Here is an 18051-nt window from a genome sequence, read left to right on the forward strand (position 1 = left end):
TTAAATTCCACCATTTCTCCACTGAGCTGAAGTGTCCCAGGACACTTGTAATCAGTCATTTCTATTCTTACAACAAACTTGTGAGGTTGGTTAGCTATGAGTTCCAGAGCACTTTGTAATCAGTCTTTTCTCACCCTTCCTGCCTTATTACACCAAGAGTAACAGGGATGAGGGAGAGGCCTTTGGCTAGTGGGAGCTTTCTCACTTTGTGCTCACTTGTTCAATTCATCTTATGCTGAATAGTCAGGTAAGATGCAAACTCTCTGGTCTGGTGTGATGGGGACTCAGTTTCTCCTCCTTCCTAGTGTGCATGTTCCAGCATGTGATGATACTGAGGTGTTGAGATGAGCAATAAAGAGAATGGGGAGGTTCCCCATCTGCTAATAAATCATAAGAACCAACTCAGCTAAGCTGTAGCAGTTGTAACTTCTGTTGAACCACATAACTGTCCCCAGTGGTGGACTGAAGTTAGGAAGAATGCATACTGCTACAACAATTAAAACATATCAGTGCGAAGTAAAATAAAGCCTTTGTACATTGAGAAACCCAGTCCAAAACCTGTGGTTTTTCAGCCCACAGGCATTTTGCACTGCACATTTATGGCTTCTAAGAAACAGATTTAATATGATCAATATGGATATAGGGATACTGACCAATTCTGGGTTAAAGTGAAATCCTGTCCATGCTTACTTTGAAGTAATTGGGGCTTATTTTTACAGAAGTAAGGACTGTCGAACATACTTGGAGAATAGTGTTATTTACTGGACAAAACTGTGTTTCTTATGCAGTGGGAAAGTAAACCTCCATACTGTTTTGATGTGTGTAAATAAATGAGACTTGTAAATACTGCAAAGCTCACAGAAGTGGAGTCCATAAAATATACCTTCATCCCTATGGATGATCTCATGAGATGTCACTAGATTTCTAGCATGTGTGGTAAATCAAACTCTGAGGGACTGGGAAACTTCCATATCTATGCTCAGCCTCCCTGCTGTGTTTTGAACATAGTGGGGAAAGCACACTTTGAAGAGTGAAGGAGTTAAGCAATCTTTCCTTGTTGTTCTTCCATTGTTGGGTGTAGGCTATTTTTCATTGAAAGCAAAAAGAAGATGACAGTTAAACATCTACATGTAGCATGGAGAATCTGGTGCTTCACAGTGTAACTTGGTTTGCTGACTACTGCTGTACATGTTAGCCCTTGTGTCATTATTTTGGGCAGAAAGTAGAAAATGCCTTATTTTTAGAGTGCTGCTGTCATTTCACATTAAATCCCAGATTTTAACCTGATGTACTTTAATAATGTGATCCAAGTATTGCATATTATTTATGACAATTCATTGAAAATAACATTCTTGTTTCATAAGTTTTATCTATATTACCTGACACTTATGTTCTCTTCATCTCTGTCCAGCTCTAATGCATAGACCTGAATTTAGGATTTCAACTGATGTGGAGTAGTAATGTGCCACTTCTGAAGCCTGGGTAGAATCATTTCTATTTAAACGTAAGGTGATATGGCCTTTTGTGCTGTAGTATCATACTGATTATTTATATTTACTTGATCTACAAAAACTCTTGCATCCCTCCTGGAACATTACAGCCTAGCCAGTTATACACCACATTACACTTTGCTGTATATAGCATAGGTATAAATATTAAGTTGATTTGTGAGATTACTTTGACCTTAGAATGCTATTTGCCAAAAAAATAACTAGGGATCTGTGGTGTGTGTGTGTGTGTGTTTTAACTTATCTGTAAATACTTTGGCTTCTTTAGGATCTGTCTGCTTTGCTTGCCCAGCCTACATCACTGCTGCTCTACACTTGCAAAGCTTGCTCAGCCAGTTCATGGTAGCAAATGCCTCAAAGGTGGAGTGAATCAAACTTGCCTCGCTACTAATAAATTATGTACCTTCAGAGGATACATTCGCCTGTCCTCTAACAATCAGGCATGCAGAAATCATTTGACAGCCAATATTGAGCATATTTGGAGTTAAAACACCTGGTGTTACTCAGTTGACTTTAGTATTCTGACCTTTGTGTTCATAAAAAATAGTATCTGTGACCTTATTTTCACATTCAGCAGAAATCCATGGTATGGATCTTTGGGAAAACTAGGATGCAGGACAACAAAGTAAGCTCCTTACATATTTGGTGATGGTGTAAAATTGTGCAGACGTATTAGAAAGTTTTCCTAGAGTGGCTAAAGAAAATGGGAAAGATGAACTAGCATTTTACACATCATGAGGCAAGACTGCATCAGGCATGTCTAGATTTTCACAAGATCCAATGATAATGTTTTTTTTAAAAAAAGCCTGCATTTTTGCTGAAACCTAGACCTGTTTTTAAGACTGGGGTGGGGGGCTAAACTTTGCAAGTAGGTTGTTACTAATTTTTGTTTACTGGTAAAGAGGAAGGGAAGATTATTTTTCCTATCCATTATCACTGAAAGATCTTGAAATATGAGGACTCTGTCAAGTACATGTGTATTTATAATTGCCCTCCATATATTCATTGGTGCTTACTCCTTAATAAGTGTGCATAGAATAGATTGCAGCCAGCTTTTATTATTCCTGGGAAAACACAACAATTGCTGTCTTAATATTTCTTACTGCTTGATCATTGTACATCTCTTACAATTTCTGAGGAAGCTCAGCTGCAGAGTCCTACCAATCTGTTTGGGAATAGCAAAGGGAAGGGAACACAGAATGTTGTGTGCAGACAATAATTCTGTCATTCATACGCCAGATGGTATTGATAGGATATTATTGTCAATCACTTGTTTAAATATATATCTGTAGAAAAAGAAACAATCCTTTTTTAAAAATTACATATTGAAATATATGTATTCAGCCAGTGAGCCAGTCTAGTATAGTGGTTTGAACATTGGACTGCAGCTCTGGATATCAGGGTTTGACTTCCCCACTCAGCCATGGAAACTCACTGGGTAATCTTGGACAAGTCGCACAGATTCAGAGGAGGAACAAATTCTCACAAGAAAACTCTGTAATAAGCTTGCCATAAGTCTGAAATGACTTGAAGACACATGCAACAACAACAAATTCAGATGCCATCAACACTACATAAGAATTTTTAAAAGCTTGTTTTGCATATGTTATATTAATATATGGCAAGACATGCAAAAACATGACAGATTTATTTTATTTTAATGTCTATGTATAAGTTAGCATATTAAAATTATTGTCTGTACACTATGTACTGAAAATAGCAATAGCAAGTACATTTCTATACCACTTATCAGTGCACTTAAGCACTCCCTAAGCAGATTACAAAGTGTAATTGTCCTCAACAAGTTGGGTACAAGCTGAGGAATAACCCCAGAAATAATGTGTGTGAGTGACACAGAGAGAGACTTGATCAATGTTGCTAATATTTTCATGCTTTTCTAAAAGCCATGTTAACTCCACTGATTAAAACAACCTCTGATTTTTTTTATGCTTATGGAACGATCTCACTAGCAGGCACTGTCTTCAACCCATTCTCCTGAGAGCTCTTTTTCTCCCTGTTTCTCAGTCTGCTCTCCATGCTTGGGGGAACCCTGTGTAGGAGAGTTGTTCAAGGAGGCAGAATCAGCAAAGAAGTATTTCCCCCCCTTCTCCAGTAAATAAGGCACTGGCCAATAGCCCAGATAGCAGGAATGGGGAATGTGTGTTGCTGGACTCCTCAGTCATTAGCCAGCTTGGCCAGTAGTGAGTTACGATGGAGATGTATTCTAGAAAACTCATATTCCTCATCCTTGCTGCATGGCATCCAAGCCTGTTTCTGGTTCTTCTTTTAATGGTGTGGGGGTGGATGTGATGATGAAATCTGACCATTTCTCTCCGCCTCTACTGCCAAGATCCTGGTCCATGCCCTAGTGGTCTCACGACTTGATTACTGTAACGTCCTCCTGGCTAGGCTTCCTCTTTCTCACCTCCGTCCTTTAATCTCTGTTCAGTGTTCAGCTGCACACATTATCACTTCCACCCATCGCTCTGACCACATCTCTCCTGTGTTGGCATCCCTTCACTGGCTCCCCCTCCCTTTCTGCATTCAGTATAAGCTCCTGCTGTCGACATTTAAAGCCTTCCATGGGCTGGCCCCTCCTTACTTATTAGACCTTATTTCTCCTCACCTTCCCACTAGGGTCCTCCGTTCTGGTAGTCAAGGTCTGTTGTCCCAGCCCAGGATTTCCTCTGCCCCATCCCGGATTCGCCCCTTTTCACTCACTGACCCTCATGCCTAGAACCTTCTTCCCCCGCGAGCAAGAGCCATCACTTCTTTAACCAGCTTCAAAACGGAGTTGAAGACCATCCTGTTCAGGGCATTCGCAGGCATTGCATAATTGTCACTTGCTATTTGATGTTCTTTTGCTGTCTGTTTATTGAATCATTTCCTGTATTGCTATATATTTTATATGTATTATCCTACTAGAGAGGCCTCTTCCCCACCACCACTCCCTTTGTGTCGTGTCTTTTTAGATTGTAAGCCTGAGGGCAGGGAACCTTCCAATTAAAAAGACTGTATGTACAGCGCTGTGTAAATTTACAGCGCTTTATAAATAAAGGTTAATAATAATAATAATAATAATAATAATAATAATAAATTATTAATAAATAATAATGATTTGGGAATATGAGATGGGCTTGTAAATTAAAACAGAATTACGTATCGTTCCTGAAACATAAATTTGGTTTTTAAAGTATGTTTAAAATATTTAAGTTTCTTTGACTTAACACTAATGCTCAGATCTGAATCTTGACAAGAACAGTTCAGTGCAGCGTCATGGAATATCTCAAGTGGAAGACATGGGAAACATCATTTTAACATTAATTTCAGAACCTTACAGTAAGCAAGAAGTATATTTCTGGGATAATGGGAATATTTTAAGTCAAGACATAAATGTTTATTTTCTCTCTCTCTCCCACTTTTTTCTTTCTTGGTTTACAGTATGTACAGGTGTGTCCTAAGTTTCTTCTTTGATACTTCGTGGTCTGTCCAGATAGTAAAGACTACTATGCCAGTTCTGCTTTAACATCAAGTTTTTAACTAGAGGCATAGAAGTTGGGATATACATTTAAAAACAAACTGGATAAAAAGGTCATGGTGATATGGGCAGCCCAAGATCTGCTGTGGCATTCTAGCTATGGAATATGTTCCTGTAGAGGCCCATCTGGCACCAACATGGCTGTATTCCAGTACCAGTTGAAAACCATTTACTAAATCCTTTTGCAAGGTCTAATTTGTTTTGCACAAATCCTGACATGTACATGATTTTAGTGAGATCCAGCATGGTGTAGTGGTTTGAGTGTTGGACTGCAACTTTGGAGGACAAGCTTTGAATCCCAGCTTGGCCATGAAAACCCATTAGGTGACCTTGGGCAAGTCACACACTCTCAGCCTCAGAGGGTGGCAATGGCAAACCGCATCTAAAGAAACCTACCAAGAAAACTCCATGATAGGAAATGACTTGTAGGCACGCACAGCAGCAGCACATGGTTTTAAATCATGTTAAGCTATTGTAATCTGTTTTGGTCTCTCTTCATTTAACTTGTTAAAGTGTTTAATCATTGAAGTGCCTATTTAAAATCATTTGTATCTTAGAAAGAGGAGGATAGAAATATTTTTAATAAATATATTTGAAGCAAAAACAGGATTGCCCACACTCCTTAAACTCCATCTGCAGGTGATTTTGCTTCAGTGTGTATGAACAGGACTGCACCTTTGCACTGGGTGTTGTAGGCTTGTTTAAAGGGTGCAGAACACAAAGAAAGCTCAGTCTTCCAAGAGTCTTCCAAGAAATGTAAAGGATGCTTAGGAAGGCTTCCAACAGTCTTCTAAGGGAATGCAAAGAAAGCTTAGGAGAAATTGTTAGGTGTCAGTTGCAGTCCACCCCCAGCATTTGCTGCCTTGTAATAGTTGCCTCATTTTAGCTGATGGTAAGGATGGCTCAGAATTGTAATTGTACATGCTGCGTTGTCAGATTTTTCATCCATATAGCTGAGTTATACGTACAATGAACGGTGCCAGCAGCTCTGTCATTCATGGCAGAAGTACTGAAGAGTTACAGGGCATTTGTCAATCTAGAGAAGGAATCTGGGACTTTAAAAGCAACAGCAACATGCAAAGCATTTAACTGACTTTGGTTTTCTAAAAATGCATTTGTTTGAAAAAGCAGGTATAAGACCAGCTATTATAGTGGAAGTGTATAGCACACAAAAATAAGGTTAACAGAGGGAAAGCATCTTGTATGTGGTGGCAGGAAAGAAGAAGGGTCCACGAGCTCCCATCAGATCACCATGTTTTGAAAACATTGTTATACTTTACTTTTTTTTCTCTGTGACACATGTTTTATCTTCCTCTTTAGACATGTTGCTAAAAGCAGGACTAATTTGATGCTGTGTTTTGTAGATCACAGGTTTTCAGATCCAGAAAGGGTGAACTACAAATTTGAAAGTGGAACTTGGTAAGTTCTTTTAAAAACAACAATCACAACCCATAATTTATTTTAACACTGTATCCAACCTTCTGGATAAAACCTGCAAATTGTGTGTACTTGATGGTAGACCTCATTAGGGTTTGTTCATACCTGGATCCAGCTATTAAGTTTCCTTATGACTGAAGATACCTTTGATCCTCCAGATGTTTTGGACTACAACTCTCACAACCACTTACCATTGGCCATGTTGGCTGGAGCTGGTGGGATTTGGAGACTAACATATCTGGAGGGCCAAGGACTCCACTAGAACAGGGGTGAGAATCATGTGGCCCTCCAGATGGTGTAGCACTGCAAGTCCCAGAAGCCATAGTGGGCATAACTAGTAGTGAAGAATGGTGGGAATTGCAGTTCATGTAAGTCTGCATGAATATAAACCCTTCTTTAGGGAATGTAGGGAATGAATAAATGAATAATCTTGTATGTCATTCTCTCTTCTTCAATTTTCTTCATGTTGTGAATTCTTTCTTGAGACCCCAAATACTTTGAGTTGATCTGACTAAGCCTCATGAAGATAGAGAGAAATGATTTACAGGCTGCCCTTCATCTGTTAATGATGACATGTGCTCACCACTCCCAGATGAACACTTGAATTACCTTATGAAACTGATTGCCACAAGATATATAGATGGCATTTGTTACAGAAGAAGATAAATATATGAATATCAGTGTCCACAAGATAAAAGTGCAGAAACAATACTTTAGACAGCTAAACAGCGCAGATGAATATTGCCCTACTAGTGGGCCATCTACAGGTGGATTGATTCAATCAAGGAAGCCATAGCCATGAGTTGGGAAGACATGAGCAAGTCAGTTGATGAGGTCTTGGAGGTTTCTCATTTATACTTGGAAGTTTCTCACTATAAATTGAAGTTGATTTGATGGTGAACAAAACAACAGCAGTCAGACCATTTCTCTGTTCCAACATTATTATATTTATACCTCATCATCTGTCCAAGGAGCTCAAGGTGATTTCATCATCCCGCTCCCCCCATTTCATCTTTCCAAAGACCCTGTCCCAAAACTTGGTTAGTCTGGAAGATAGTGCCTGGCTAAGGAGCTGAGTGCTGATTTTTGGACTACAAATTCCATCACCTCAGAATATAGCATAGAGTTGGAAGAGACCACAAGAGCCATCCAGTCCAACCCCCTGCCATGCAGGAATACACAATAATATGCCCTGAGAGTGCTAAGTGGTCTAGTCCAACACATACAGAAAGCACCGGAATGAGGAGATTGTACGTCCTGATGTGTATCCATTCTATATCCACTCAGAAGAAAAATTATTAGTAACTACTATCAGAATGGATGGCATCTTAGTAAGAATGCATACATGTTTCTGCCTCTAAGAAATATATAATCTGGAAGAAGTAATGGGGAAAACAAGTAGGGAAGAAGCATTGCAGTAGCAAGTGTCATATGAATTTTTTTCCCAGGCTAGCAGTAATGACATCCCTTGCATCAATTTTTCTGTCTATATAATTGGAGCAATATTTCTGCAGAGGAAGCACAACATAGAATTCAGGTTCTAAGTACAGTGTTTTGACAGTGAATGGCAAAGAACTGAGAGCTCATTTTGAGATGAAGGAATTGGGAAAATGACCCCAGAATGACCAAGGAAAAACACAACCTTAGTTTGAAAGAAAATGTGTAAGTGTAGAGGAAGTGAAATCTGGCATACCTAAGGACCAGAAGTCGACTGGCAAAAATATGTAAGTTCCAGAAGACGCAAAGTTTACACCATGTCCGAGCCCAAAACTGGTAGAAATGTTTAAAGTCCTCCTTTTAATTGTTTGCAAATTGTTTAAAAGAACTTTGTGGATTTGAGTTCGTGAAAAATATGTTAATATCTCTCTGCTTTTGATCTGCAGCAGCAAGATGGAACTAGTAGATGATAACACTGTAATCCGGGCAAGAGGCTTACCATGGCAGTCATCAGATCAGGACGTTGCAAGGTTCTTCAAAGGCCTGAATATTGCCAAGTTAGTTTTGTCTGAGACATGTTTTTTAACCTTCAACCATATTCTCAAAGTATTTCCCTGGGTCATTTTATTGACTGCCCTTGTTTCTCCTCAAGCCTTTGGAGAGGGGAGTGCCTGCTGATGTTATGCTGAACATAAGAGCATATGGGTCTGGGGTAGGGGCATCAACAAGGTGGCAGCTAAGTCCCTGACCTATTTATTCTCTATCTGCCACTTGAGAAGAGGCTGGGGGTGGCAGTTTGTTCCCATTCTAATAAACCCCAGCACCACACAGGAACAGCATGGCACTCCAGGTGTCTCCAACAGGGAAGGCCTTACAGTTCTTTCGTGGTTTTAAAGTCAGTGTGACATCAGGGAAATCCTCACATTTCTACCCCAAACCTTGGAAACATTATTACAATGCCCCAATTGCCCCAGCCAGTATGACCAGTAGTCATGCTGCCTGGCACATTCAGGGAGTTGTAGTCTAAGAATGTAGCTTTTCCACTGTCTCTTCCAGACACAGGAAAAGGTTGTGTTCCCTCTGTCAGTGCATGTCTCCCCAAAACAAATGATATGATATCGCTAGTGGTGAGTTGGACAGTGCATTCATTCAGTTTATAATATTCAATTTATAAACAGTTTATAAACAAGACCATGGTGGAGTGATGCGTATCTAGGTGTGCCTGTTTTGATATGCATTGTGTTTTAATTGTTTTAATTGTTTTAAATTCTAATGTTTTAAAAATAGTGTTTTAACTTTTATAATGTTTAATTCTTTTAAAAAAAAATGTTTGTACTTCATATTATTTTAACTGCTTTGTTTTAATTTATACTATTAGCTCCTTTGAATCCCATTTGGGAGGAAAGCGGGATGTAAATAAAATAAGTAATAAATTAAAATAAAGACTCAACATTAGCTTTCCAGGTGGCTTCAAAAGGAAAAACAGTGGAAGAGGGTTTATTTTTCAACATGCACACACAACTAGGCAAAATATAATTTTAATGCAACAAAGAGGCTATAAAGGGATCATTTCTGCTTCAAATAATGAGTGTTAACTCGCTTTTTGTTCACACGGTAAATAAAGTAAAGAGCAGTTACAACTATGAAATGTTGAACAGACATGAAATCTGCTTCTGTTATTGGAAACACAGAGACAAATCCTCAGAATCAGAATAGCTGAACAGTAGTAGTGAAAATGATGGTGGCAAAACGTCAGGAAGAAACTTTTCTGGAACATGGCCACATAGCCCAAAACCCCCACAAAAACTATGAAAATGATGCACTTGATTGAAGGACAAATCCATAATATTTCTAGGGGATAACTTTGTGGCACACCAATATCCAATGTAGTGATACTGTGGGCTTACTAAGAATGAAAGGAAAACAATGGAGGGAGTAGCACAGAACTTCATTGGGGATTTCCTGCTTTTATGGGAAGAGGGGGAAACAGATTTGGGTATACACTTGTCCCTCCTGATTCATGAGGGATCAGTTCCAGACCCATCCCCGTGAATCAGAAATATCACAAATATTCAAGCCCCATTGATTATAATGGGGGTGTGCTCCCGGGGGCACACCCCCATTTTGTTCCTCCCCGCTTGCCATCCACAAAGGAGGAAAACCACAGATCCCAAGTACGTGAACGGTAAGGGATGTGTATGTTCTTCCTTTCTGAAGGACGGATGTAAACCTTGCACAAAAAGTATGTTGAAGGACAGAAGTAATCCATGTTCTTCTAACTTCTCTTAAGCTGCACATCTTTTAATGAATAGCTTCTAATAAGTTACTAAACTTAAAAGAATCTTGAGCCATTTTAAACATTCTTGTGTAAATTTCATTCTTACTGGCAAGAATGAATAATTTTATCATTTTTCTACTTGCCATGAAAAAGGCATCAAAATCTGTGCAGTTTTCAAAGACAATTCACAGTTTGGGATTAATTCTCTACAAAAATGTGTACAGTGTTTTTGCACATAAAATAGCAATTTTGGCACGGAAAGCAAGTATTTTCAGTGCAAGAATGCTGTTTCCTACAAATACAAGTAACTTTCTGCTCAGGAAATGCTGTTTTCAGAAAATGGCTAATTTTCAGAAAACTACAGCAGCAGAAACCAGCATTTTCTTTGCTGAAAAAACACATGTATTTTTTGTTCAGAATGTCCTAAAATGTAAAGATTCTCACACATCTAGAATTCTCCTTAAGCACATTTCCCAATAGCTGAAAAAACAATTTTTCAACCTTTAAAAATATTTTCAAATATTATTTCCATCCCTCCATTCTAGTAGAAGCAACTGTAAAGAGGCAATACAGATGGTTCAAGAGTCAATAGCTCCATCCTTCTGTTTGAAAAATACAAATAGGTTAAGGCAGAGGGCCTTTCCTTCTCCTTCTGCATTACTGTTAATTCAGTTTACAGAAATATAAAATATCTGTTTGTTTCAATGTATTTAATAGAATTAGTGTGTACACAAGAGAAATGCTTTGCTGCTGAAGTTCTCATGAGAGAATCAACTATTCCTGTTTCTGAAAGAAGGGTGTGATGGCACTGAGCAGTAGCCAAGGGTGTTTCCTTTTATTCATTTAAGTGCAGATTTTGTGGGAAAGTAAGTGTGCTTCTGTAACTTATCTCTGCTTCTGTTTGCTTTAGGGGAGGGGCTGCACTTTGTCTTAATGCCCAAGGCAGGAGGAATGGAGAAGCTCTTGTCAGGTTTGTAAGTGAAGAACACAGGGACCTAGCATTGCAAAGACACAAGCATCACATGGGGAACCGGTACATTGAGGTACGTTGCTCAAGCTCTGGAATTTGTATTTGGATGAAACAGTGGAAAGTTTTGTTTCGGTGTAATAACTCCTACCTACCTCTTTTTCAGGTGTACAAAGCAACTGGAGAAGACTTCTTGAAAATTGCTGGAGGTAACCTTTCTCTCACTGTAATCCATTTTAAAGATATGAATGGTTAAAAGTAAATGGCAGACAAGCCTTCCCCCAAATCTCCTAGGGGATGTGGAGGTATTTTTAGTTTTAAAATATTGTTGGGATTTTTTAAAAGTCTGACAACTTCCAGAGATGAATGGGTGCAGTGAGGGGTGAGCATGGCGGGGTTTTGGGGGTTCCTCTTGAGGTCTTGCATATGCCCCAATCCTGGCAGCTGCCCATTCTAGCCTATGTCCAATGTTGCAAAATTGCACACATACGACATGAGTCAACAGTGTGATGCAGCAGCTAAAAAGGCCAATGTGATTTTAGGCTGCATAAATAAAAGTATAGTGTTTAGATCAAGGGAAGTAATAGTGCCACTCTATTCTGCTTTGGTCAGGCCCCACCTGGAATACTGTGTCCAGCTCTGGGCACCACAATTCAAGAAGGACATTGAGAAACTAGAGCATGTCCAAAGGAGGGAGACTAAAATGGTGAAGGGTCTTGAAACCATGCCCTATGAGGAACACCTTAGGGAGCTGGGGATGTTTAGTCTGGAGAAGGTTAAAAGGTGATATGATAGCCTTGTTTAAATACTTGACGGGATGTCATATTGAGGAGGGAGCAAGTTTGTTTTCTGCTGCTCCAGAGAACAGAACATGGAACAATGGATGCAAACTTCAGGAAAAGAGATTCCAGCTCAACATTAGGAGGAACTTCCTGACAGTAAGGGCTGTTTGACAGTGGAACACACTCCCTTGGAGAGTAGTGGAGTCTTCCTCCTTGTTTTGCTTTCTAACACATTTAATTTTTTGGCTTAAGTTCTTTCCACTACAAATATATCTGCTAATTTTGGTACATTTTTCATAAAGAAACCGAAATAAAATGTTTACCTATCCACAGCGGCCATATCAAACAGGTATCCATTTCTAGCACGGAGAGGTCCAGATTGTACTTGCCTGCCACTTGGAAAATGAGGAGCCTCTGAAAAAAGAGGTTGCAAACCCTAAAATGGTTGCGTGCAGAGCAATTCCAACCCAGACTTCTTAGTGTTAAACACTCAAGCCCTGGGCTGACATGAGCAACCTGACAATTTCAGCTTTTCTCACATTCCACTGTTTGTTCCCAGTTTCTTCACATTCTCAGTGTGGATTATTGAAAATTCCAGTAAAAATGAGTTAAACTAAAACCCTCACCTATTTGTAGTCTCTTGGAGTACTTTAAAAAAGCAAAGTTCTCCCCCAACACATGTACACATGCACAACACACAGATTGTTGAGATAAATCTTTTCTGAATATTAAATAGTTGTCTTAATCTATATACCTAGGAAGGATGGTAATTAAGATACATTATAAAATGGGGCTTGAACCTTTTCTTTCTGCTCTGGAATGTACCAGAGGTGCTGATGGGACTACGTAAATACATTTTTGATTTGAGAACTCAGACACTAAATCAAGCCTACGCATTGCCTCAGGTGAGGGTGGACCTCAAAAAGAACTGAAGGAATTGCATTGCCAGACTTGTTGGGGTGTGTCCCTTGTGGTATTATTTCTGGCTCTTACAGAGAAGTAAAGAAGCTTCAGTTTTCTGTTGGTCTGAAATATATCAAAGACCACACAGGAAGAGGATTCATATATTGGAAGATCTTGCAGAAAAAGTTTTTTATAATTGGGATGGGAAATTCTGTCCATTTCTCTTTCTTCCTCCATCCCAAATATTAGAAATGTGTGCATTTTTAATTTTTATCTTTTTTTTTGTGGTAAATCCTTCAAATGTTATCTGAAATTACATTTTGCTCCTTCAACATGCAAATTCAGTAGTTAAGAGCTGTTCCCAGCATGAAGAAGTCCATGCTGTTACTTCTCTCTTTATAGATGTTAAAGATGAGGAACCTCTCAGAATAAACTGGTGGCACTAACAGGCAGGCATTAAAATTCAGAATTTTAGACAGAAGCACTCATATCTCAGGAATTGGATGGATGAAGCTGTCAGTTTCAGTTTCTCCTATCTTCTTTTTTGAAAAATTATTACTATTATTATTATTATTAAACTTTATTTCTAGAGCGCTGTAATTATACACAGCGCTGTACAAAGTCGGTAAAATTAAGGAGTATATAAAAGCCTGCCCAAGGCATACACTCTAAGATAATAACAATTAAATAGAGGAATAAAAAAAATTACTATGTAGAAGAGAAAAGACAAATTAAAAACATCAAATATAAAAGCAGATCACAAAAATGAAATGAAACTTCAAATTCTTTCCCAAATAGGAAGAATTCAGCAAATATCAGTAAAATTTATAAAAAAATGAAATGCCATCCCCATTTTCGCATTAAATATCTTGCACCATTCACAGAATTTGGAGTGTGTCAGATAATGCCTTTGCCCACCTTTCCCTGATGTCTCAGTTGTGCTCCTTTCTAAGCAGGGGCTGGTTTGGCCACAGTGATTCATGACATAATTACTTCTGATTAGTCTGCTGTAATGCACTGTATATGAAGCTGCCCTTTAAAGTATTCAGCACCTTCAGCTAGTGCAAAATGCTGTGGCCAGATTGTAGTGAATACTTTAGAGATCACATATCACTATTCTGTCAACTACACTGGCTTCTGATTTGCTTCTGAGCTCAACTCAAGATGCTGTTTTTAATTTACAAAGCCTTACATTATTCAGGCAAGAATATCTGAAGGACTCTTTCTTCCAGTATGAATTTGCTTAGAATTTGAGATCTTGTCTTGTGTCCCATTACCCTAAGAGGTTAGATTGGTGAGGGGCTTTTTCAATAGTGGCCCCTTGGTTGTGGAGCTTCCTTCCAAGGGACGTCAGATGGGCTCCTTCCCTTTTGAGCTTCTGGCCTGAAAGCCAAGACCACACTGTTTTGCTTGGTCTTTGGTCCTTAAAGTCAAGGCTAGCCCTTGGTCTGCTTTAATTGTGTCAGGTTTTAAAAATAGTTTTTAAAATGTTTTTTTAAGAATGTTTTTATCTGTTTTGCATTGCCTCTCAGGCCCTAGAGGCAATAAACAAATGTTTCAATAAATAAAAATAAATAAATAATTCTTTTCATAACCCTCCTGTATTTTCCTAGTGCATTCATCTTGTTTTATCCAACAAAATATCCAATAAGGAAGAGAAAACACAAGTCTTCTAACTGATATTTAGTGTCTAGAATGAAGGAAATAATAGTACCGCTCTATTCTACTTTGGTCAGTCTTCACCTGGAATACCATGTCCAGTTCTGGACACCACAATTCAAGAGGGATATTGACAAGTTGGACTGTGTCCAGAAAGGGTGACTCAAATGGTGAAAGGTCTGAAAACTATGCCCCGTGAGGAATATCTTAGGGAGCTGGGTATGTTTAGCCTGCATAAGAGAAAGTTAAAAAGAGACATGATAGTCTTGTTTAAGTCTTTGAAGGGATGTCATATTGAGGGACGCAGTGGCTCAGTGGTTAAGATACTGACTCTGATGACTGCAAGGTCGGCAGTTCAAGGCCTAAGTGCTGTGTGATGGAGTGGGCTCCCATCACTAGTCCCATCTTCTGTTAACCTAGCAGTTCGAAAGCATGTAAAAGTGCAAGTAGATAAATAGGTACCTCTTCAGTGGGAAGGTAACAGCATTCCATGCAGACATGCTGGCCACATAACCACAGAATCGTCTTTGACAACACTAGCTCTTTAGCTTAGTAATGGAGATGAGCACCACCCCCTACAGTCAGACATGACTTGACAACCTTGTCAAAGGGGAAACCTTTAATTTTATATTTACGTTTACATATTGATGGAGCAAGCTTGTTTTTTGCTACTCCAGTGACTAGGACATGGTCCAATGGATTCAAACTACAGGAAGAAAAAATTCCACCTAAACATGAGAAAGAACTTCCTGACAGTAAGAGTTGTTTGACAATGGAATACGCTGCCTTGGGGGAGCCTCCTCCTTTGGAGTTTTTATGGCAGAAGCTGGATGGCCATCTATCTAGAGTGCTTTGATTGTGTATTCCTGTATGGCAAGGGGTTGGAGTGGATGGCCCTTGTGGTCTCTTCCAACTCTATCATTCTATGGTAGTGCTATGTATCATCCATCTGGAATGACCTCTTGTTCTTAGACACACCCTTTCTTCTTCATAACCCTATGAGAGGAACAGCTTATCTCATGATTTTTCTGGTTTCTCTTCAAAAGGCACATCCAATGAAGTGGCTCAGTTCCTGTCTAAAGAGAACCAAGTGATTGTTCGCATGAGGGGTCTCCCATTCAACGTAACAACAGAAGAGGTGTTAGCATTTTTTGGTCAACACTGTCCGGTGACAGGTGGAAAAGAAGGAATACTTTTTGTGACCTATCCTGACAATAGGCCAACAGGGGATGCGTTTGTGCTCTTTGCTTGTGAGGAATATGCACAGAATGCATTAAAGAAACACAAGGACTTGTTGGGTAAAAGGTACATAGAACTCTTCAGGAGTACAGCAGCTGAGGTCCAGCAGGTAAGTCCCCTTGTTTACTAATCTTATGGTGAGTGGTGCTAAGGAAGGATGGGTGAAAGAAAACATGGCTTCACATGCTACATAGTCAGACTATGAAATTTGCTAGCATAATAGTGATGAATACCAAGTTGTATGGCTTTAAAGAGGGATTTTATAAATTCATGGAGGATAAGTCTTATCAGTGGCCAAGAGCCATTGTGACTATATTAGAGACAATGTCTTTAAATATGAGTTGTTAGGGGATGCAAGCAGGAAGCAGTTGCATCAAGTCCTGTTTGTGGGTTTCCCAGAGGCATTTGCTTCACCTCTGTTGGACAGGAGGGTAGAGTAGATAGGCCTTTGGTCTAATCCTGCTGAGTTCTGTCTGTTATGAAACTAATCTAACATGTGAAGTTGTAAGGGGCAAATGGGTGACAGGTGGATCAGAGTCAGGTCTGGGGCAGCCCGAGACATTTTGCTCTTTGAGGCAAAGCAACCAGTTATACAGTGGACCCTTGTTATATGCTGGGGTTTGGTTCCAAGATCCCCCGTGTATAACAAAATCTGTGTATGCTCAAGTATCATTAAATATAATGACATAGCAAAATGGTGTCCCTTAAAAAAGTGGAAATATCAAGGTTTGATATTTGAAATTTATACTTTTTTGGAACATTTTGAAACTGTATATGCTTGAATCCATGTATAAAAAATCCGTGTATAAGAAGGGCCAACTGTATGTGCCTTACCTTCAAGTCCGGCTGCATAATACCAATGCCATCATGTTACTTCGATCACTGAGGCAATGGTCCCACCCCTTCTTGATAATAAAATATCCAGTAATGAATTTAAATGTCAATCTGGCTTTGACCTGTCTTTTCATGATACAGTGCGCCCACGTCATACGCAGCTTTCAGCATACAGTGAAAGCCACGCGGGAGTGCAAGGGGCACAAGGGGCAGTGCATCCCATTGCGACTAATGGGGTGTATGCCTGTGGTGCACCCGCACCACCATGTGCACGAGCCCCATTCAGTTAAATGGGGCTTGAGCATGTGTGGTATTTGCTTTACACGGGGGAGTCCGGAACGGATCCCCCACGTAAAGCAAGGGCGGACTGTACTGAAATCATGATACTGCCTGATTTGACCACCTCATTCTACCTAATACTAAGTGCAGCACTTATTGATACACATTTTGGATAGGCAATAGACAAGGTTTTCTCAGCTTTAAGTAGTTACACTTCTTTTCCACTCTTGTTGCTTCTTTCCTCTGGTTTTTGCCTGTGCAGTCACTCAGAGGGAGAAGGCAAGGTGAATGTGATTACTACCCTTTCTCCTTGCTCCATAGTGTGAAATGTTTTTTTTTTCCAAAATAAAGAGTATATTTTCCCTCAAAGTCCCCACAACTACAAGTGCTGGGAGACTTCAACATCCATGCTGAGGCTACCCTTTCAGGAGTTGCTCAGGACTTCATGGCCTCCATGAAAATCAAGGGTCTATCCCAAATGGTGTCTGTCCCTACTCATGCTGCTGGGCACACTCTGGACCTTCTTTTGTGTGTTGGATGGGGTGATAGTGACCTTGATTTGGAGGAACAATTGCTCCTAACATCCCCTGTTATGGAGTGGAGCCAAACCAGTCCCCCTGGTTCACCAGGGAGTTGGTGATGATTAAGGGAGTGAGATGGAGACTAAAGCAACATTGGTAGAAGACTCTAAACTAATCTGACCAAAGACAGGCTAGAGCTTATGTGAAGGCCTACTCTGTGGCAGTGCGGGCAGCAAAGAAATTATTTTTTGCTGCCAGCATTACACCTGCAGAGCTTTCCTGAATGGTCAGGGGTCTCTTGCACATACTCCCTTAAGTAGAAAATACAGATCGCTTGACTTTGCAGATAAAGTCACTCAGATCTGCTTCGACTTGGATGCTGTGGATGTAACCTTGGTCCCTGCTTGTCCAATGTTAATGAAAAATTTTCAATTTGTACAGCCTGATGATGTGGATAGGATCCTTGGAGAGATGAGAGCCACCAAATGTGCCTTAGACCCATGTCCTTCCTGGCTTATTAAAGAGGCCAGAGGGGGATTAGCAGAGTAAATAAAAGGGATAGTCAGTGCCTCCCTACAACTTCCCTAAAGGAGGCAATTGTGAGACCTTTGTTGAAAAACCCATCCCTGAATCCCATTATAATGGATAATTATGGGCCAGTGCCCAACA

The 18051-nt window shown here is 39.8% G+C and overlaps 1 protein-coding gene across 5 annotated transcripts in view; it reads left to right on the forward strand.

Moving 5' to 3' along the window:
• The window catches only part of ESRP1 (epithelial splicing regulatory protein 1), a 52349-nt gene that overhangs the window by 13756 nt on the left and 20542 nt on the right, over positions 1 to 18051 (forward strand). For 4 of the 5 annotated variants that reach the window (XM_089517644.1, XM_089517641.1, XM_089517640.1 and 1 more), the window contains exons 5-10: positions 4749 to 4847; positions 6411 to 6465; positions 8367 to 8477; positions 11109 to 11241; positions 11332 to 11374; positions 15556 to 15857. In XM_089517644.1, coding sequence (XP_089373770.1) covers positions 4749 to 4847; positions 6411 to 6465; positions 8367 to 8477; positions 11109 to 11241; positions 11332 to 11374; positions 15556 to 15857 — 743 coding nt within the window. The remainder of the gene's footprint in view (positions 1 to 4748; positions 4848 to 6410; positions 6466 to 8366; positions 8478 to 11108; positions 11242 to 11331; positions 11375 to 15555; positions 15858 to 18051) is intronic. The other variant, XM_089517642.1, reaches the window with a different exon arrangement.

The sequence above is a fragment of the Sceloporus occidentalis genome, unplaced genomic scaffold (genome assembly GCF_023333645.1).
Source record: "Sceloporus occidentalis isolate IW3139 unplaced genomic scaffold, rSceOcc1.0.p SCAF_3, whole genome shotgun sequence".
Taxonomy (NCBI): Eukaryota; Metazoa; Chordata; class Lepidosauria; order Squamata; family Phrynosomatidae; genus Sceloporus; species Sceloporus occidentalis.